At 38.5% G+C, this 23,223-nt stretch overlaps 1 protein-coding gene across 2 annotated transcripts in view; it reads right to left on the reverse strand.

The window, feature by feature from the left end:
- Positions 1–23,223, reverse strand: part of ADGRG6 (adhesion G protein-coupled receptor G6) — a 116,565-nt gene that overhangs the window by 43,827 nt on the left and 49,515 nt on the right. Inside the window, exons 4-9 of one of the 2 annotated variants that reach the window (XM_030022619.1) lie at positions 20,916–21,536; positions 14,885–14,953; positions 11,679–11,762; positions 4,397–4,482; positions 2,960–3,012; positions 2,826–2,879 (exon numbers count right to left, since the gene is read on the reverse strand). In XM_030022619.1, the coding sequence (XP_029878479.1) occupies positions 2,826–2,879; positions 2,960–3,012; positions 4,397–4,482; positions 11,679–11,762; positions 14,885–14,953; positions 20,916–21,536 (967 nt within the window). The remainder of the gene's footprint in view (positions 1–2,825; positions 2,880–2,959; positions 3,013–4,396; positions 4,483–11,678; positions 11,763–14,884; positions 14,954–20,915; positions 21,537–23,223) is intronic. The other variant, XM_030022621.1, reaches the window with a different exon arrangement.

Raw genomic sequence — 23,223 nt, forward strand, 5'->3', positions numbered from 1 at the left:
GGGAAAACTTCTCGAAGAGAAATTTAAGGAATTATGAAATCTTAGAAATAAGAAGGCTATGATCTTGTGGAAAATTCAGAAAAGAGAGATAAGGTTTAGTGACTTAGAGTAAGACTAATACGTTAAGTTCTGTAAAAGACAAAGTTAAGACCGTGATACTTATGGGTTAGGTCTTAAATTTTAACTGTGGAGTGAAATTCTGTTCAGATGAACATGAAGGTAAAAGGAACATAAAGTACTTAAAAACTAAGGGGAATAGTGGAATGTCTAAAACTGCAACAGATTTATTCTTGACTATCCAAAAGGGAGAAATAAGAAAAACTTTGGACAACTATTCACAGAAATAATTTGTAGGAATATTTAATTAATAGCAACTGTATGAAATCACACTGTCAGCAAGCTATGTACAAGACCTCAGCCATAACATTTCAGTGGATCACCTGAGCAGTGAGAAATTAACCTTATTTCCATTACAGATTAAAAACTTCCAACCTGTAACCTGCTAATTTTTTATACCCCAAAATGTTACTCTGGTGTCTTGTAAGATTTCCTCAAAATCCTACCCAGGACAAATCCAAGAAAGTGGAAAACCTAATACAGTATCTTGAAAGCAATGATCAGAAAGTAGTAGGAAAAAAAGTTTGCTTTCTGGATCTTCAGAGATTCAACAGATTTCTTCCTCGCAAAATCTAGAAACAGCTGTGTGAACCTCAAAGAACTGGAAATCTGGTGACTAAACTGAGGAACACTGAAGAGTACTGGGAAGCTGATCCTTCTTTTGTTTCAGAAGGGAAGCAATGTACAGTGATAGACATATATTCAGAAGACCTAAAGCTGCGAGAACACCAACTTTTCCCAAATGTTTCTCCTGTAACAGGTAAATTATGCATGAAAATATATGCAAGCCATGAAAAATACATGAAAAAACATCAAAAAACCTGTGCATATATATTTCTATATAGGTTTATGTGCATATACAATGTGTAAGAAGTGAAATTTTTGTTAGTCATATATCATGTAGCTCAATTAAATTTTTAATTATCCCTGTGTTACACCAAATGGGTTGCTAGGTTGGGCAGAATCTTGACTTCTCTTTTTTTTTCTTTTCTAAGAAAACATGCACAGTGGAACAATCCTGATTATTTGGAGAACAGTAGCATTTTTTGTGACATGATTAGCATTTATACTAAAGTATTCAGAGTGATGACAAAATGCCATTTGGCCTTGACACAAAGTGCACTAGAGCCTATGAGAAGACTAGTTTCTCATTAGACCAGGCCTCCCTTTGAAAAACTTTATGACTTATTATGAACATGTAATTCCATTGCCTCTAAAATTACATATGATGAGCAAAGTAAATAGGAATGGGGTTACTTTGCCGTAACAGCGATACATTATTAGAAGTAATTTAGTGCCATATTCACTGTATGTCAGAAAGGGAGGGAAAGGAAAGGGAAAAGGAAAAGGGAATTACAAGAATAATTTCTCCCTCTTCACCTCCTTTTTTTAATAGACCAGGAAGAAGAAACAAAATCCAGAGGACAGAATAGTGGGGAGGTGAGATGAGAAGAAATTGGGTGTGCAGATCTGGGAAGAACAGATGCTGACAAGCTGGGCTGCTAGCCTCCTAAAAGCTGCAGGAATAAGGATGGGGAAAACTTTACATTCCTCGGCAGTCTTGGATTGTTGGTAAGACCTGAGGCATGATCTCCACTTAAAAGGTTTTGCTGGCATAACCATATCATTTAGAAGTGTGAAAAAAATTCCCACCCACATCACTATACCCTACTGTAAATGTAGGTCAAGCAGCAAAATAGCCCATTCAGAGACTGGATTTACACTATACCAGTTAAATCGTTTTGCCAATAAAAACTGCCTTTCTGCTGTGGGTGTGTGGGAAGGAGATAGTACCTTTTACAAATCTTTTCACATCTAGGTAAACTCTGTAGAAAACTGGAAGCATCGGTAACTACTTCCTGATGGCAAATTGGGAATACTGGGCTATCTCTGAAATTCAAAAGCCCAGCTGTTATCATGGCAGTTCTCAAGAATCAGCAGTTAAAGTCCTTTCCTACGGGACTGCAGATACATCCCATACCCACTTGCTACCCCTTCCTCACAGGAATAATTATGTTTTGGTTTCCTCTCCTTAATTTAGTCCTAAGATTCACTCCCTCACCATATATCCCTCAGAAATCAGCCTGCTGCTTTCAAAGAAATCCCCTGAGGCCCAATTTTCAGGGGGTGTGACCCATCTAACTTTCTTTGGCTGCCTTTGAGGCCATCGCAACTCCAGTGCCTCCAAGCCCAGCAGAAGTCAGGAAATGAGAGCATATGGTAAATAGTTTAACTCACACTAGTTTGGCTTTCAATTCTAGCATGATTTGTCAGTGTTTTGCATCTCGTAACATGTCTGTTAACTCAAAAGACTCTGGTTCAAGAGAATAAATGCAGTGACAGTGGATAGATACCAGTGTACCAAAGCTTGTTGCTAAAGAAAGCTGGGTGTACCACATGTATATGATATGTCTATTCAGTTTTGTGACAAATGAAACCCGAGCGCTGAAAAAATGATCTGTTAAGGTTTAAAGCTCAGTAGGTTTAAACCAAAACAAACACAATAACCAGTATTAGGTTTCTGAGCACATCCAGAACACTCAGCTTGCCAGCAGTCATATATTTACAGACTGGCAGCATATGCCCAATAATAGACAATGAATCCAATAATAGACAATTAATCCAATAATAGACAATAAAGCCTGTTGTAAAGCCACTTGTAATAGCAGCCATTGCCTCTTTCAAGAAAATGTATTTTAAAATGTTACCTTTTAATACTTCTTTTTTCTCTTACTCCCTCTTTCATGGAGCCAGGGTGGATGCTATAAAAGAAATGAACATTAATTAGGGTGGGCTAATTCTCAAAAGGAACATAGCATAAACATCTTTGCCCTTCATTTACCTGATATTGACCACATAAACAGTATAATTCCAGTTCTGGAAAGTACGGTTTAGCTGAAAAACAGGAAGACATTGATCACATGAATGGTGAGATGTTAATGGGGCTCTTTGCTGCTTAAGACAGAGTTGGAATTTCACCATTCTCTGCCTTGAGAAGTCCTCTTCAGTTTTTCAAAGCAAAGAGAACACTCTCCCATTTCATTGAGGTGATTGTTGTATTAAATGTACAACTGGTAGCGAGAGATGTGGGCTTTTTTACTGCAGAAGGAAATCTCTGTAAGGTCATGATGCAGTGAATAGGTGAGTGCACAGGATGCTGAAACTTTCCTTTTCTCCCTCTCTTCCTCATCTTAAATTCTTAGAAACATTTCGATTAGAAAAGATTTACTGACAAAACTACAGGGTCAATTTTCACCTAAAAGTCTACAGCCTTATGATGATCTTTTTTTCAGACCTTTGTACTATTTATTCTGAGTGGGCAATGGTTGCTCAGTTTTCCCCCTGGGAGACACTTTTGCATACTCTGCTAGGGCCAGGTGACACCTTTCTAGATTCTTTGGCTCAGGCACCTAGGTCCTTCGCTGGGCTACTGCTGCTAAGAGAACAACCTTGGCAGATGTGGACGGCTGCATTTCTGTTTTGTAGATGACTATAGGTGGTTTCCTTAGTTTCTGAAAGCTGAAAGCCCCCAGGTTTATTAAAAGGAAAATAAAGAACAACTGCCATATATTTATGACATCATATTTTCATGTAAGTAGTTGATATAAAGACTACTTACAGATTGTGTGAGTGCCACTATGTGAACTGTCAAAAATGACAAAGAATATCTCTATTCAGATGGGAGGAACTTTCAGAAGCAAGAACTTCAAGAACATTCCACCCGGAGGGCCCAGAAAGGAGCTTATATCTGCTAAAATGGGCTGAAAAACCAGAGGCTAATAGAAACCCCAACAACTGACCTATGGCAGAAGACTTCTAAAGTAAAAAATATTAAGGTAAATTGGAAAAGTGTATTGCCTCACACAAATGAATACTGCCTATTTTTTTATTATTTCTATCACAATATAGCTTCAAAACCACATTAGTATTTGGGGAGAAAAATTTTGGTCTGTATAGTGATGCTGGAACTTAGATGTTTACCTCTTTCAGTGGACAATTCTGATTTCTCCATAGTTTCCAAAATCTCAGCCGGTATCTACATTTCTTAAGAAGCTGGCTAGTATAGTGGAGACATTTCAAAATTTTATCCATGGTGCCTAATAGCTCCAGCTAGACCTGAATTCATTACTGTGCAAATCAATACTAGAAAGATCTTCAGAGAACACATATTAATTTAAGAATTTATTTGGTATTGTCTCTTTTTTTTCCTTTTCTAGTTGATATCATCAATGGGGCAGATTCATATATGTAATCACACAGGAGAGAAAACTTAACTTACCCATTCTGCAACCACATCATGTACTTTCGACACTGAGTTGGAGTTGGAACTAAAGACAGTTATAGATATCCTGTAGAATAGCCCACCTGTCCATTAAAAACAGCATTATAATGTTAGAAACTGAGCAAATTTACCTTTTTAATAATGAGACTTCAGTTTCCTGATGAATATAAAGATTGGGCTGAACTCCAGATACAAGGACACCTCAAGCTCCTGTTGCCATTATACAAGTTTGGAGTAAACAAGCCCTGCAGGCTTGGGCCCATTCTCACTAGTCCTGTCAAATTAGACAAGAATTCCCTCCCCCTCCATATTTTTAGAGACACTTTAAATGTGACATGGAAACTCACAAACGATGTACATATAAAATAGTATTTTGCATATGCCTTTAATGTGGTATGTAAAAGCAAGATCATGAAAGTGTCATGAATTTAAAAAATAATCATAATTACTGAAGTATGTAACACACATAAATTCTGCTCTTAGTCTTCTTATTATAATCCAGAATTCAACCACTGCAGATTAGACTTAAAACTTTGTGATAGCAGATAAGGCTCATCAATTGAAAGTAACAGGTTAACTGAGGACAGAATTAGGTGGGAGAAGGGATATCCAGCTCTTGTTTTCACAGCAGTCTTTGCTCTCAGGCCTGGGGATGGCCAGATAGTAGAAGAACCTACATTAGCTTTACAAAAATGGCAGCTGAACAAACCATCTTTCAGTCACAAAATGTGTAACACTTGTCTTGGAGCAATTTTATATTCAGTAAAATTGTTTTGAAATGGCAGCAGGTAAATATAAATTCTCTTTAAGCTCATGAGTTGGTAGGCTGCATTACAAGATTTCACATATAACAAATAACATCAAATCGTCTCATAATTATGCTCTGTGTTAAAAGTTTATACTTTTCACAAGTAAAATTTTTTTCATTAAGCTACTATAAAATCTGTGCACTCTAGTTGGATTAAATTTCCCAGGATGTGGGGGAGGTTTAAGAACTTCTGGATCAGTTCATTTGGATGTATACGCACATGTGGCATTGCTTCGTTCAGGGCTGATACCAAATGAACTTGTGGGTCTCGATCACAGATACATGTATTTATAGAAATCTTATGTAAATCTTACAGAGACACTACATAGGACAGAACAGAACATGACAACAGTTATACAGAAATCCCCTTCTGTCTCTTGATTGTAAAGGAACTGCTCTTGCTGAGTCTAAATAAAAGACCTTTTATTCTAAGTGGAGCAAATTTTATAATTTTGCTACTTCATAGATAATAATTTTAAAAGAGTTTGAAATAAAAGTATTTAGAAAAAACTTTGAAGTCAGTATTTTCCAATTTAATTGTGGAAATTTAACATATTGGTTACTATCCTATTCATGAGCTGGCTTGAGTATTATTCTTTCTTTTCATTATGGAATTGATTGTATGATCACTGAGACTAGTGTGAAAATTCCTCTGTGATAAAATACTAACGAATCAATTTCTTGCTGGAAGATGGTTTACCAGTTACCTTCTTTGGTAAGCTATGATCAAATTTTAGATATGAGTAGAATGAACTTGCTTTTTGATTTATTGTCTTTTTTTCCTTCCTTAACTCAGCAGACACACAAATTTGGTGTGCAGTTTAATCTGAAAATGTATTTTAGTTGTTATTATTACTGTGATAGTTTCAAATAAAAAAGAGAAAAAATGTAAGTCTTTGGAAGTAGAAAATTGGACTTTGGACAGGTTGAAAACACTTGCAAGACTTGGATCTCATTTATATGTATATATCTCTGTATATACATATATTCAATTTTGTATGTATAATGTACCTTTTATATGTGCTATACAGATAAACACATGCAGAAAGTGTGCATTATATATATTCTCACACATTCATATATAATCATATATATAATTATAACCTTATTTATATAATTATGTATATGGACAAATCACCTTAATATAGGAATATGCAAAGTATTTTTAAAAGCAAACATAGTAACTACAAATGAGTCAACAGCTTCAAGATCTCCACCAGATGGTGACCCAAAGCATGTTTTAATGAGGCAAAAAAAGAATAAGAACAAAGAACTAATCTACGTTTTTAAACACTCTCAGGAGACTGCAGTGGCAGATAGTGAAAACTAAAAATGATTTCTCACTCTCCAAATTAAACAGTGGAAATCCCACCTCAAAATGCTGAATGAAAAAAAATGTTTTTTTGGGCAGAAAATTGATGAAAAGTCGCCAAAGATAATTTGAAAAAAGAAGGAAAAAGAACCTGGAAAAACAATTCTCCCCACACCTACCACCAACTATAAAAATATAATGATCAATGAAATACCAGGATTGGTTTTTTTTTTTTAATTCTGTTAGGCAAATTATCCAAAAGTTTCTTTTGGAAAATCTTTGTTTTTTGAAAGTTAAATCCTCAAAAATATAGGAATACTGTGAAAAACATTCATATAATCTCAAACAATAAAATGGCATAAAAATATATAAAATACATGGCAACCCAATATATTATCCTCACAGTCTCATGAGAGCTGTCTTAGAGATGTACACAAAAATTAGAAATCACGTTAATGACATTTACTATCACCGAGATGTTACAAATTCCCTTCTACTGTAATTAAATTACTATTCCAAAATCTTTTCATATGCTCAATGGATCTATATCTAAATGGTGAAAGCCAGCTACTTCTATGTTCAGTCTACCAACTGAGTATCTAATAGATAAGATGATCTAGTTTTTTTCTACATCTAACTTAACGGCTTGACATACTGTAGTTGACCTCAGGTGGACACAGGCAGCCCAGCTCAGTGAAGGAGTAACATAAACAAGATAAAATGACTGCAGGAGAGCTATTAAGTTGATTCAGTGGTGGGTAAAGGGTGGTATTTTGGCTTGTCCCAGATGGTAAGTTGGCCAAGGAATGAACATGTGTCAGAACTGATGACTGGTGGTACGTTACAGAAGAAACTGGCATTTGGGACTGCATGAAAGAGTGCTGGATTGCTGCTGCAGGTGTTGTCAGAGTGCCCTTCAGGATGGTCTCTTTGTGCTGAATAATAACTCCACTGTATGAAGATGGCAAAGGTATTGCATCATTCATTATTGCAGTTCTTGATGACTCCAAAATAGAAGGGAGATTTGCAAAACGTCCATAACCAGAATTGTCAAAATCCAAGGCATGAGTACTAACAATATTCAGAGAAGACATTCCTTCTCTGTGCTTGCTAAAGGATCCATACACCTCCTCTTCTGAAGCCCATTTGGAAAGCCTCAATATGTTTGTTGATGTCAGAACAACAGAATTCCTTATGTCTTCATTATCACCAATGATTTTTTGTTCTACTGCCCACAGAGAATATCTCAGACTGTCCCCTTGATTTTCAACGGAGTTTTGTCGTAAAACAGTTAGGTGACTTCTCGGTGTTACTGTTGTTGGCAAGCTTAACTCTGCTACATCCCACTGAGGGATCAGGCTTGGAGAAATTTTTTCAAGATGGTTCTGAAAACTTTGTGGGAGTGGAGGTGTGGAGTAGCTGTTAGGAGGTACGCTGACTCTGAATTTTGAGTCTGAATGAAGAAGGTGCCTTAATTCCAAAGACAATGTCATTGGAAGGAAGTCAGAATTCATTGAACTGATGTTTTTTAAAAAAACACCTTCATCTATTTGAACTTTACTTCTTGCTTTATCAATAGTATTTGTTACAGCATCATTTGCTGAAAGACTTTGAGACTGCAGTGATCCATGTGTTCTTGTACAGTTTACCAAACTCTTAACTGGTGTGTTGATCAAGGAAGCAGCTTGGCTATCCCTTGAATGTGAAGGCTGGGTACCTGAATATGTTGGAAGGACGGAAACAAGCTGCTGCCTATTGTTTAGGGAGGTCATGGTTTTATCACTCACTATGTCAGTTCCAATTTGCATGTGCAAACTATCAAATATCATTAATTTTTCTGTGGAGTTTTCAAGTACCTTAACAAAGGGACTTACCTGTACCTGTACTGAGGGTTGACTCAAAGGTTCTTCCGGGGAAGGGAAAGGAAAATCAAAATAAAATTCACCGTTGGAAGGCACACTTAGGTTTGCAAAGTTCATTGTTGACTGCAACTGTGATATTGTCCTGCCATTACTTTCTGAAATTCTCTTTGAAAGGCCTGGAATAAATGAACTAAAGATTTGTGTTTCTAAAGCTGATGCATGACTAGAGAAGTTAATTTCTTCTGCCCTGTGACCTAATAATCTAATGGCAGATGTTCGTTCAGAGATACTGTCAGAGTTAGCAGGTAAACTAATGGATAGCAATCTCTCTGTTGGGGAAGAAAGCAGCTTATTAAATGAGAGCCACCAATTTTCTGATGGATCCCCAGAAAACACTTGAGATTCTTCTTTCAAATGATAGGAAACAGTCCAGAAACTGGGTGTTAAAGAAGGGGAAATATAAATATCTACATATTTTGTTGGAAAATCCAAGTAACCTGAGTCTGAGGATTTGCCAACTCTATTCATGTTCTCTGGCTCCAATATGGAAAAAGCTGACTCTTTGTTTTCATTGCTACCATGAAATGCATCTAAATTGTTCTCCAGTACTCCATTTCTGAGGGTCTCACTTGGCTTTTGAAAATATACTGAATGTTTTAAATAATGAGACCAGTAATTGCTATTAGATATAAATATGCTGTCACTTTCCAAATATATGTCAGTCAACGATTGTTGATAAACAGGCAGGGTCGTTACTACATGCTTATATGCTGAGCTTGTCCAGCCTGTTCCTACCAGAAGTGCTGAAAATGTTCGTAGTTCTCTACTGTGTCCTAGGACTGAATTTGTCTGTTGGATGTCAGGCATAAATTTTGTGTATGCTTTTTTCATGTTTTGAAAAAAAGTTGTTGGGTTTGCACAGGGAGTCTCCACAGAGGTTACATCTGTAATGCCTCCTGAGTGATGTTCCTTAATGTGTGTAGATTTTCTAAACTGAAATTCTGCTAACATAGAAAAAGTTTTCCTATCAGTATTGCCTTCTATCATTTTCAGGTAAAAATCTTCAGGTGTGAAGTCTAGCAAATCTAGCCTACTTTTTTGGAATGATGATTTGTCCTCTGTGGGTGATATAGATAAGCTAGAAAGAAAATGATGCCTGTCTTTTTGAATGCCAGAGGTGATATGATGAAATACAGTCTCACTCCACCAACTCACAGGGTCCAGGACATTGCTTATAGGCATGAAATTGCTTGTGCCACTGTTGGAGGATGAAAGCCACACAGTTTCTTTTCTGTGTTCATAAGCAGTGCTGCCGCTGCTAATGGGAGAGTGGACCGCTGGCTCAGAGTCAGAATGATCTAGCCCATCTGCCAAAATCCATGCTAGCTCTGCATTAGGACTTCTGCTTTGAAGAAAAGGAACTGCTGCATTCAAAGAAGGCTCTGTAACAGCACCTGCTGCATCAGAAATTCCATGGAATGAACTTCTAGAATAATTCAAAATATTTTCACTTGGTAATTGATTCATCACAGTATTATCTAGGTCAGTTTTTTCTGTAAAAGTAGCCAAGGTATCGTTGCCGGTCTCCTCAGAATCAGCTGATGTGGATGTAGTTGGAAGAAACAAGCTGTACATGTTTTTTCTCTCTGGGTTCTCATCTGCTGAGTTTTTACTGAAACGGAGAGGCCTTTGCTTCACTGGCCAAATAATTGGGGTTGAGATAATTCCTATGGTTTTGACCCCTTCTATCTTAGACTCTTGCTGCCTCTGCGGTTGTGAATGGGAGGATTCAGGTGAATTTCTCTTCATTCTGAAGATAACCGTAGCAGGAACTCTGAATTCCTGCAGGTCTGTGTGTAGTAAGCCACATAGTTAATGGATTAAAGAAAATATATGCAACTTAACTGTCTGTTCTTGGCTGTCTGCTCTTGGTTTAAAAATCAGCTTACCAAGAGTGGAAAATGATGCCAGTTAGCTGAGTGAAAGTTTAATTTGCTTCTACTGTAAATGAATTTGGCTTATTTTTCTTAGTCTTTCTACTTTCTCTTGGGAGTTTTAAAGCCAAAGAAAGGACTTAATTGTCCAGTTTTTATTCATATTAACATTAATAAGGCATTCAGTCCCTCTGCAGTTACAAAAATCAGATTTAACTGCTCATGGTCAATGTAGAGTGAGTGGCTCCACAAAAAGAAAAAAGCACAATTTGGAAGAAATTTTCAATATTTTCTTCTTACTTCTACAGCTTAGTAAACCCAGACAGGCTGAATTCAGATAAATACTTTCACATTGTCTACTGTACTGCCTGATTGCCAATGTACAAGAAATGATCTGCCAAAAAAAAAAAAAAACCTCCAAGAATTTTAAATCCTACAGTAACAACTGATGCATTTGGGAAAAAAAAAAAACAACCCGCAACCCCCCCCCCCCCCCCGCCCCGATTCTAATTTATTTCTGTGGTACACACTGAAAAAATAAATCTTTACAAAAAATATCTTTAAGCCTCAGGTGAAAATTGCAGAAACCTATCTCTGTGTTGTTAATAATGTTTAACAACTATCTTTAACAAACTAATGAATATTTTAGCAGCGCCTCACAAAATGATGCTCAGTCTCTAGGAGATAGTGATATCATAGAATTTGAGAAAACCTCAAAAGAAATCCCTGCTTTTTTCCTGTGCTAATAATAGGCTCATTTACTACCTTATTTTTTCCCTTAATCTTTCTAAATGAAAAGTAAATGATATCTGATACTGTCAACATTTTCCCTAGTAAAGTCTGATCCAGCTCTTCTTGAAGTCAGTGGAAAGATTCCTGTTGACTCAGTGGAAGTGGCTTTGCTCCATAGGAATGATTCCACTTGGCTCCTGTGCCTGACTAGTGAGGAACAGACAACCCCAGCATACTACCACCCTGGATGCACAAGCAGGAGCTACACAATGCCTCATAATCTGCAGCCTTAAAACGTTTCAATAGCATGGTTCTTTTTGGACCCTTTTTAAAAATCCCTCTCCTTTCCCTCGTTCTTTGCATGGGTAAATACAATGGGTGACACAAAGTGAGTCCCTTTCGTACAAGAGCCAGGAAAACATGATACAAATAAACACAAAGTTTGGTTCTGTTCTCATTTACACCATTCTTACATGGTGCAGTGAAATTAGTCCTGATTTATTTCAGTGTAAATGAGATCAGAACTGAGACATGACCCTTGACATTATGATAGTATAAAAAACACACCTTAAAATACAATAAATTTGCTCTAGACACAGTACAAGGAAAAATGTAACACAGGATTTCTTACCATTGTTTGGCTTATCGTTTCTATTAGTATCAGGCATGTTAGTGGTAACAGTGGGTGGTGTAGGAGTAGTAGCATTTACAGTAGCTGGTAATAAAGATGAGAAAGAGGTGAACTTGAATGAAATATGAATGTTAATAAGGTAAGACAAAATGGGAACAACGCATGACAATGTAAAACGAAACCATCTACACACAATGCCATAAATGTTAAATAAACACATCATTATTTTCTGCACAAAGTGATGAATGGATATGAACTGAGGTCCCAATCCTGCAATTGTCACTTTCACTGACTTGAGGTGGAGTTTTACCAGTGTGAGGTTTGCAAGATCAGTCCTGTACTGCTTTCATAAACTCAAAATCCTCTTATGAGAGCTTCAGATCCAAACAGCTGTCCAAAGACCAGAAAATAGATCCTCTAAATTTAAGATGCACGCACTTAGAATATTGCTTGTGAAAAGAATAATTGTCCCTACTCAGGGACTGAAGATGACAAACAAACATGAAGCTAAAATGCCCATGTAAGGATCCAATTAAATCCATTGAACTCCATGTGATGAAAAGAATTGAAATCAGACTTGGAATAATTGAAGTGGAATATATATTTTGAAAGCTTCATGTAGGATTTCAGCTACACTGTTCCCACTGACACTAACAGGAGTCACCCCACACAACCCTGGCAAATGTTTCCCAGGAGAACCAGCTAGAACACTTTTGAAAATCAGAGTGAGGAACCAAAACTGCAAATTTCCCCCCCAGCAGACTGTGGGAGGGTATACGTGCTAGAGGAATTAAAAGATCATGCCACTAAGTTTTCAAATAATAGTTTGGAAAACAACTTAATTTTATCTAGTAGCTCCCAGAGAATGCAAATCCACTCACTGACAGATTTATTTTTTCCTGAAAACTCTTTTTAAAATCTGAAGGTTGGTGCAGTATAATCTCACAGTGTTACATGGCTTTTGCAGATTTTGATGAAGAACCAACCTGGAAAGGTTAAATAATTGTATTTTAGGCAAGAAATTGCACTTCTGATTTTTTGTGAGGTTGTTTTAGCTAATCTTTTGAGTCTGAAAGTCATAAACTCAGGTCTCAGCTTAGCGAGCAGATTCATGTTCAGGTTTCAGTGAAACAAGAAACTTAGGGAAAGAGAAGCAAGAGTTGGACACTGCAGCAAACAGGTTCTAACTGGGAAAGTGAGTTATAAAGTGACACCCTATAATACAAAAAGGCTCTTCTGCCTTGAAACTTCAGGGCTATATTGTCTGAGAAAAAACTTATAGGGCTTACTGATTATATCTTCCAGTCAACACTGTTAAAGGGAGCATCTTCTAATGAATGAAAATATTTGCTAAGCATAATGGAGAAAACGACTCTTTTATCAGACTGTAGCTGACATAATCTGGCATCCACAAACTTTGTTACTGGTGCTATTGCACAACACACAACAAACAAACAAAAAAGGAATCCAAACTGGCCTCTCACTGTAAAATAAGTCTGCAGTGCTGACAAAAATAGACAGACAACTTTTTATGATTTTCATTATTATGAAAATAATGAGGATGATGATGAACAGGGTAAATCTGATCTGCCACTTCCAGAGTGACAAACACAGAACACCAGTGACACTTTACCAAACAGTTTTCAGAGAAGGAAAGAGTATTACCTTCATGAAAGTACTCATAGTCTTTCTTGAAGATGCGATGGTCTAAGAAGTTAAGAAAGGCAAGTTTGAAAGGTAGCATCTTTTATTAGAGGTAATATCTTCTACTAGACAAGTTAATAAAGCTGGAAAAAAGGATGAAGCTTTTAGAAAAGCAGGCTTGTTTCGCTGAAAGTGTGTCCATTTCTGCAGCCATACTAGCTGACCTAATGAAAGATATTCTCCCTCCTTTCACACCACACCATTTTGATAGATGAAAACGCTCAGAGTTCTTCAAAGAGAATACACAAAGTTCTCTACATGGTGGCTCTATTACTCTTTACTTATAAAAATACTAACACTGAGTAATTGTTCCTGTCACATTTACCTAAGGTATTCCAGTAGTAGTATTTAGACCATATTGTGCTTTGTGAATATGATGCCTGAAAATTACTGTTCGAAATCTGATTATGGACATAACTGGCATTTCACTTTCCCTGTGGAGACCAGTACAATATGCTCCAAGAACCTGAACCAAATTTACCTCAGGAAAATCTGGGAGAAGTACACTGAAGACTGACATAAATCTCTTACTGGCTTCCCAGGCAGAGTGCACTTTCCTTTTTATTTTAAAGCTAAATCTGATTTACTTGTAAATGTTTGTTTTGAAAGAGTTCTGAGAATTCCTCTTCCCCTTTTATATTTTATGCTTTCCTGTCTCATTCTTCCACCATTCAGCCTGGAAAGGGTTACAGAGCTAGACATTATTTTTGGTGCAGCTGCTGGTGTGATTAAAGTTTAACATAGCATGCCACCCCTCATTTGCAGGTCTGTGTTGACAAAGGTATTGTGGAAACGGGCTGATGTTGTTCATGTCAAGCATTTTTACAGAACTTCAACCTCTAAGCAGAGCAGAAGGAATTAACTGTCCTTGCATGTCCAATGATTCACATGGCATGGAAATCTTTAGGGTTCACCTATTCCTTGCATTCAGCTGAGCTGACCTTTAAAAACATCTAATGAATTCTTATATGTGGTGATTTTTACACTATTAAACCATCACTAAGTGCTGTAACAAGTGTTTCATTAATGAATAGCTGCTGGATTTTGCAGTTTGATGTTAAATTTTTACCTGCTAATCTCAAAGTATCTAGCCTCAAAATAGCTTATTGGAAAAAAAATGAATAATAGTCAGTTCCTTTATTTACATCTGCTCATTTCTTACTTACAGATATACGCACTTCTTATCCTGGTTAATATTTTACTGTCAAAATGTGCAGGAGGAAAAGAGATGGAGAATGAAATGAAAGCAGTCAATTAATTCAGTTTTGATATAATGGACACTATTTGGAAAATGTATTATCAAGGGAGTGATCACATTTTTTCCACATGTTGTATGTACAGGACACCCACACACTTGATGAGACTAAAGAATTCCTTTCCTTGCTATTTTTTTACTGCAGTTCACCCTTTTAGAAACAATAATAAAAAGAAACGGAATAAAAAACCCAGGAAAATAAAGATTTCCCTAAGATGAAACTGCAAAAATGACCTGGGCTTCTTACCTTGGCAAAGGCTTCCCAGGTTTGCACAACTGGTTGGTTCAATTGCAGAAGAGGGAATTAGGTATGAGCCTTTAGAAAAACAAAGTAAAAGAATCAGAAAGGTTTGGCTACTGGGCATAAAACTATCAAGTCTGAAAATATGTTATATCTTGCAGTGACACAGTCCTTTTCCTAATTTCTCTCAGTGGCAAAACCGATACTGCCATTTGCCTATAAGATTTATGTGTTTTAATTTTCTGTTGAGGCTGAGGGATCCACAAAAACCCCGTTGACTTACAAGTTACAGCCACTTATGTATCCTCCCCCAGTTTCCTTAGTTTTCGCTAAATAACATCGCATTAAATGAATGCAGCTCGCGTGTACTCTGTGAAACGGTGTTAAGCGGAGGGGTCAGTAGGGCCATAGGATTTATGCAATCTTCATGAGTAGTAATGCACACCTTGGGAGAAGCAACCACGCTCCGCTGCTATAGCACAGGTTACCTACCCAGCACACACTTCTGAGTAATCTGCCTGTGACAGACACCAACCTGATAAAAGGTGATTAAACTTGTTCCTCTGCCCAGGGCATGGGCGTGATTAATATTCTGGTATGCATGATTTATAAGCAGATAATGTTATAAGTCTGTATCTCTAGTGAATTATTCATAACAACATGCACACACTTTGATGATCTGGAGGCAAAACCAGGGCATGTAAGAATGGCTATAGAAAAACAACTGGTGAAACTGCATTAATTACACTTTGTGCATCCCAGTGGTTCAGCTGCAGATACAGCTGCTTTTGCACACTCTGTTGAAAATAATCGGGCTGTAGAGCATGGCATAATATGAACCTACTCGGAGCATTGCCCTTTTGGCTTTTGCTTTACCACTTCAGAATCATATTGACTTAATGAGGTTCTCTCATGAAACATTGTATCCTTCCATAAAATTACAGAGCCACCACCCATCAGCTCGTAAAGATAGCTAGGAAAATATTTCCTGTGGTGCAAGAACAGATGAAGCATGGGGCCTCGACACAGAAATCATGTCATGCCATGGATACCATTACATTTATTGCCGACAAAAATAGGGCAGAATTTAAAACATGTGATCCTCAACAAATATTAAAGCTCAGGGTTGGGGTTTTTTTTGGCGTTTTTGTTTTTAAAATAGATTAAGAGATACAGGCAAATTAACTTCCTTGGTACACTTCCTATGAACTCCAGGAAGGATGTTCCAAGTGAACATACTAGCTCCTGTGTGAGATTCCCCCCCCCCCCCCCCCCCAATATATTTGCTAATATTAAACAGTCAACATCAAAACCTGCTGTAAGTAATGTCCTCTTCGCTCTGTATCATGGAAAGATCACCTGAAAGTTGGCTTGGAAAAATCTGTGGACCTTCATATTTTCTTCAGTGAGTATTTAAAAAAAGACTGTGATTTTATTTGGTGAAGCTAAAAAAATCCAATCCAACTTTACAAAACACTTAAGTCAGAAGACTGTATTGGGTTCGCATGGCAAGGTTTTGGTAGCGGGGGGGGCTACAGAGGTGGCTTCTGTGAGAAGCTGCTAGAAGCTTCCCCCATGTCCAACAGAGCCAATGCCAGCTGGCTCCAAGACGGACCCACTGCTGGCCAAAGCCAAGCCCATCAGTGATGGTGGTAGTGCCTCTGGGATAACGTAGTTAAGAAGGGGAAAAAAGTTGCGGCGGGCACAGAAACTGCAGTTGGAGAGAGGAGTGAAAACATGTAAGAGAAACAGCCCTGCAGACCCTCAGGTCAGTGAAGAAGGAGGGGGAGGAGGAGTTCCAGGCGCCAGAGCAGAGATTCCCCTGCAGCCCCTGGGGAAGACCATGGTGAGGCAGGCTGTCCCCCTGCAGCCCAGGGAGGTCCACAGGGGAGCAGATATCCACCTGCAGCCCTGGGAGGACCCCACGCCAGAGCAGGGGGATGCCCCAAGGAGGCTGTGACCCCATGGAGAGCCCACACTGGAGCAGGCTTCTGGCAGGACCTGCAGATCTGTGGAGAGAGGAGCCCATGCTGGAGCAGGTTTTCTGGCAGGACTTGTGACCCCGTGGGGGACCCACGCTGGAGCAGTCTGTGCCTGAAGGACTGTACCCCATGGAAGGAACCCATACTGGAGCAGTTCGTGAAGAACTGCAGCCTGTGGGAAGGACCCACATGGGAGAAATTTGTGGAGGATTGTCTCCTGTGGGAGGGACCCCACGCTGGAGCAAGGGAAGAGTGAGGAGTCCTCCCCCTGAGGAGGAAGGAGTGGCAGAGACAAAGTGTGATGGACTGACCACAACCCCACTTCCCCATTCCTCTGTGCTGCTGCGGGGAGGAGGTAGAGAAAATCAGGAGTGAAGCCTGGGAAGAAGGGAGGCATGGGGGGAAGGTGTTTTTAAGATTTGGTTTTATTTCTCATTACCCTGCTCTGATTTGATTTATAATAAATTAAACTAATTTCCCCAAGTTGAGTCTGTTTTGCCCATGACAGTAATTGGTGAGTGATCCCTCCCTGTCCTTATCTCGACCCATGAGCCTTTCATTATATTTTCTCTCCACTGTCCAGCTGAGGAGGGGAGTCATAGAACGGCTTTGGGGGGCACCTGGCTTCCAGTCAGGGTCAACCCACCCCAGCTGTATACTTTAAAGAGGAATATTTTCAGTGAATATATTCAATAAGATTTTAAAGTTTTAATTGGGTTGAATTCTGGCCAGACTAGGCATTCCTTCAGTGTCCACTAAAGAAAATATGATTTGGATGCAAACAGATACTTGCCAAAAGGTACTTTATGAAGCCAAGTGGCATGGTCAGTAATGTGAACAGCAGATATGGACCTGTATTATGGACACTTTGTGTGATATATCTCACTCACTTCAAATGTTTAAAACTCAGACATCCGTATCTGCTCATCACGCTAGACTTTCTTTATAGTCAATGGGGAGGAACAGGCACTCCCACAGCTAAAAACTTCTGACTTCACTGAGACATCTTCTCCAGTATGAGATGCACTGACCTTTGGAACAGCCTTTTTCATTCCACTATTCATAAACACCACTGAGGGCAATTAGCTCAGCCTGAAACATCATTCAGCTGCCTAAAGCAGACAGATCCCACCCTGAGTTGAATCTGACAGTGAAATTAAGAATTCCTCTGGCCTTTGGGAATGAAGGACTCATACAAAGTGTACATGAAGCAAATGCAATTGCAGGCATGGACAGACGTGCAGCCACATTACCCTCAAACTGAGTAGATCATATCCTGCTATAGGTGTAGCCAGTGCAGGCTCCAAAATCAGTACCAGAGGTTGATTAAATGCTCCTCAGTTTGCCTGCCCTGAGCTCTGAACTGGCGTTGTTACACCACTGTCATTACCTAGGCTACTTGTTTTAAAATTATTCTGGATACCCAGGCTGTGTACATATACCTTTAAATGCAAGCTGTGCGAAGGTACGGCAATAAAAACAGAATTCCGACAAGTCTTACAGAAACACCCCACCATGACTGCACAGCTGTGAAAACATTAGTCTAAGGAATAAACTAGGAGAAGGTAAAACTATGAAAAGATTATCTGGAACAATTTGCCAGTGTTTTTACGCTCCATAAATCTACTTGTAAAAGCTTTGTCTGAAAAACCATGAAAATAATACCCCTTGAAAAATGTAAGCACTGTTCAGGCACAGATATGTTGAGATCACTGCTAAATGCTTGGTTTGGTTTTTTTTTAAGTTACATGCCGCTTCCTGGGGAAGCGTTATTGGAGCTGTGAGAAAACCTCCTTTCTGCATAAATCCTTCCATTGCTGCTAAATGAAGCCCAATCAGTTAGAGTCATCTCCCCACTGTCAACGGTTTATTCATGGTTGATAGCCTGACTCATCAACTCTCCTGTTGAAGGCTGGTTTTACAATGAAGGCTTTTATTCAAGAAGATGAAGGGAAGAAAATTCTAACAATTCCTTCTCTGGAATTAGTAACCATTTTTGAAATGACACTGCACCCAGTACTTTCTTTTAGGAAATACTCTGGTTCAGGAAAGCCTGTATCATAGGGGGTGATTTAATATCTTCAAAAGAAAAAGACTGACTAGTGAGTTAGTTTTCTCCTAGGCTTAGTTAGAGGAAATAACGATGCTTATATATAGATACATTTGAAGTGGCTTGTATGGACACCTGGGCCTAACATAGGAATGCCAATATACATTTTCTAAAATAATGTTCTGCTGTAAGGAAACTGCTGAACAATGACATCCCAAGGAATAAAGCTATCAAATGAAAACAAGTATATTGTTTCTATGACCACAGCTGTGTTATTACATTTGTGTCACAGGACTGTACAGTCTTTAACAGAAAGAATGACAAGACCCATACTCCAGTCAAAATTAAATGAGACCGCAACATTTACAGAGGTCTTGGTAGGTTGTTTAGTAAAAGTATTGTGATAGTCTTCACTGTATAACAGTGTAAGAGGAGTAAGATTTTCTGGGAAGTTATTTTCTGTCAGATCAGTTTGTATTGAAAGAAAAGCAACAACATTTTTGTCCAGAACACCTTTGTCAGTCATGGTCAATGTTTAGATCGGCCTTTTCTTTGCTCTGGCAGAGGGGTGAAGGCATCTAGTTGCTTGTGCTTTTATAGAGGTGTTGCTTAATTTTTTTTAGCAGAGGCATGCTGAGAGCTGTCCCAGAGAGTCTAGCTGTGAATGAGTACCTCACATTTTGGTTTGAATAAACTAAAGCAAGCAAGATGGTTTTTTTAACCACCTTAATCCCTCATGAGCTATTAGATACAGCAACTAGCATGCCTTAATGATGCCAGCTTCTGTTTTAAGCTAAGGATTCTCAGACCACTGACAGATGCTCTGTCAGGAGATGCTTATATTGACACTATTTAAACTATGTTTAAATGAATAAGTAGTCAGGTGCCAGAGGAGCAAGAAGGCAAAATTGGAGACGACAACATTAGATAGGAAGACACCCCACGTGGTTCAGAAAGAACCAAGATTTTTAACTGTTTACTTTGTCTTTTTTGGGTTTTTTTTTAACAAACATGTATTTTCTACAATAGGAGGGCTCAAACTCTGTGGACATGGAGTTTGATAGCAGTTGATTTTCACAAGCATCATATGCGTGTGTATAGGCTACTGCTGGCCATGATTCAGATTTTCCCCTATGCATTTTATAATTACCCAAATATCTCTAAAGTTGTTACAAACCAAAACATTCTTAAAAAAAAAAAAAAATACTGGTCCAAAGTGACAAAGATTTTACACTTTTGATTTTTTTTTTAATCTGGAAAAAATGTTCCAGTAGAAAATTTATCAACCAACTGTAATAACATATACATATATAAAAATTACACCTGGACATTTATGAGAATCAAGTGCCTGAGCCATGAAATGAGAATAGGTTGGACAATATATTGAAATTTATCTTCTGGAGTAATCTACAGGAAGAAAGACATTCAGTAATTACCAATTAAAAGAAGGACTGATAATATGTCATCAGGAAGATAAAACATGATGATTTTGATCTAAAATCTTCCTTCCTTATGCATTGCTGTTTGTCACTGCTTTTGCTGGATCTGCACACACAGCACAAGGCTAGCAAGTGCTCCTTCTGGCTAATCAAAGGGCCAAAGAACAGGTACAAAAACATTTGCTAAATGGTTAGTTAACACACATTTTTTTCTCCAGAGACCACTGTAATCTTACTTGAGGCTAGCAGGTGCTTGCCTGTTATCCCCATTTCATATGAGTAGATGGCCAATAAACAAACTGTTTAGGAAAAGCTTTAGTCTGCAGACCATTTCAAGCAGCAACTCCATATACTTAGGGGAGTTGTTCTTTAGGAAATCAACTCTATACCCTTTCAAAGCCTCTGTGTATGGTAAGAGTTGAGCTAAAGTCTAAGAAAGGTAAGACCTAGCTGTTTTTCTTTCACAGGAAATCTCTTTTTCTTCTGTGCTGCTATATGATATGTTCAGCACAATGCAGAAATGTGGGGGGAAAATAAGCAAAAAAGATTTGGCAAGGCGTACTCACCACAACTCAAATTGTTTTCTGCTTTCAGTGCTGAAGTTGGAATACTCCAGAATTCATTTTCCCAGTCTACAATGTTTCCTTTCACATCACAGCTGAGGTTGGCCAGTGTTTGCGCATTCATGGTGAAATTCCAGAGGCGGAAGTTGTAAATGTCCCCATTTAGAGAGCTCACTTCATTGCTGTTAGAGCCCAGCACCAGCCTCCCGTTTCCAGGGATAACTTTGTCAAAGATACCCGGACAGTACACTATATGATAGGTGCTTTTGGCATATATACCGACACTGCCCGAGAAGCTATCCACTACGACACAGAGCTGTTGAAAGGTTCCCGTGAAAAACTCTGCATTTCGGGGCAATGCATTCTCAAGGATGCACTGTGTGCCTGAAAAGGACAGAAAATGGCCTTTTGTGGTCTTCCCGAAGCTGAAGAATTCTGTTGACAATGCATCGGTGTAGGAGAAAACCTTCCAGTCGTCATTGTCATCGCTGCTGCCCTTGGTTGCTTCAAAGCACAGTGTAAACTGGCTAAGCTCTGGCACTGAGACAGTCTCTGCCACGGACACAGCATCGGCGTCGGGAACCTGGGGAATGATGACTTTCTGATTCCTCAGAGACACGGCGACTAGAACCAAGAGCAGATAAATAAATTAACAAAAAAATAAATTCATCATATAGAAATAAAGGCAGACTGGCAGCAGGGGTTAAAGTAACATTCATTAAATCAAACATTTGTCAGGTGTTTTTTATCACTGTAATATAGTAATAGCACGCACGAAGTGGAATTTGGTTTGGGAGTGCACTCAGCTGAAAATATGCAGAGTTCCTTTTCAACGGCCCAGAGAATGCTGTGCTACACACAGTTAACAACCCCTCAGGTTGCGTTAAGAGTGATATTAGGACATATTACCTACTAACTTCCAACTCTGCCTCGGCTCACTCTATAAAAATTACTGCTCATTCATCTAGTAAGGATGCATTAGGCAATGGAATAAACCAGTTATTTGAAAAACACAGTATGACTTGCTTTTAAGATATATTATTTTAATTACTTGTCTGCATGACTGCATTACACCAACGAAGTTCAGGCCTTGCTTCTTTTAAATATCGCAATAGAAGAAAGCCCCCATTACATTCCTTGGCAAACTGAAGCCTTTTGTTCCTGAATTCAGCTAATGGGTTTCTGCAAAACATTAGGCATCTTCTCATTTTGTCCCCAGCAGCCTTTTGGTTGACTACTGCAATCACGTGTTCATGAATATTTATATCCAAGCTGTTCACTATTTGCTAGTATTTGGGTCAGCAGCTTTGGATTTTGCACAAGTATCTAGAAATGGCTAGTTCTCTTGCAAATATGCACTGCAGTTAGGGTATTTAGGCATCGGCAGAATTACTCCGTCTCTAATCATTATTAAGTATTCTTATTTGCACTGACAAAATGGCTGCCACCAGATGTGAAAAACAGTATCACACAACATATGCTTTTTCTCTGTGGGTATATTAATGAGAATTCTGTTCACTCTACTTTGGAGAACATTATTTTTCAAAATAAAGTGTCAATATGCTCAGCTTTACTGGCACATTTATAGCCACAAAATTCTCCTAGTAAATTTCTCCACAGAAAGAAGTTTCAGGTTATCAGTCACGCAAAGCATCGAGGTCAACAAGGCCACATTGAAGCAGCCCTCAGTTTTATTTCTGGCTCCGCAGTTCTGTGGCAGACCACATCTCCAGCAAATGTCTGCTACCTCTTTTATACATTTTCACAGTGTATATGCTGGAAGTGAAACTGTTTTTTGCTAGACCTGAAGAATAACTGCAACAGTAGTCTCCCCTGGGATTTTTAAGTGATGCCACAATGCGTACTTTAATTACTACACCTGTTCCCTTCTCAGAATGAAATAAAAGCCTTTCAATATGAGAGGGTGAGACATGTGAGGGAAGGGTGACTGTCACACCGCACTCAGAAAATGAGACAGATATATGGGGTATAAGGATTCTGTGTAGTCTGTGGTATTGCAAATTCCCTTTGCCAGCTGCTTGCAAAGACTCTGAGCTCCAAACTACCATATTTGGATATACACAAGGACATAATTTGACCAATATATTATATAGTAAAATAACATAAAGCATTGCACATTATCCGCCAACCCAGCATGTGGAGAATGGGAGGGAAGAGAGAAAAATACTGGACTTTTATAGTTACTGGATTTACTTCATAGATTTTTTTTCCTTCCCAAGGGCAGAAGTATGTTGTAAGAATTTTATAGATAGAAAATGTGTTCAACTCTCCATTGAAAACAGGGGTATTT

Source organism: Aquila chrysaetos, chromosome 8 (assembly GCF_900496995.4).
Source record: "Aquila chrysaetos chrysaetos chromosome 8, bAquChr1.4, whole genome shotgun sequence".
Taxonomy (NCBI): domain Eukaryota; kingdom Metazoa; phylum Chordata; class Aves; order Accipitriformes; family Accipitridae; genus Aquila; species Aquila chrysaetos.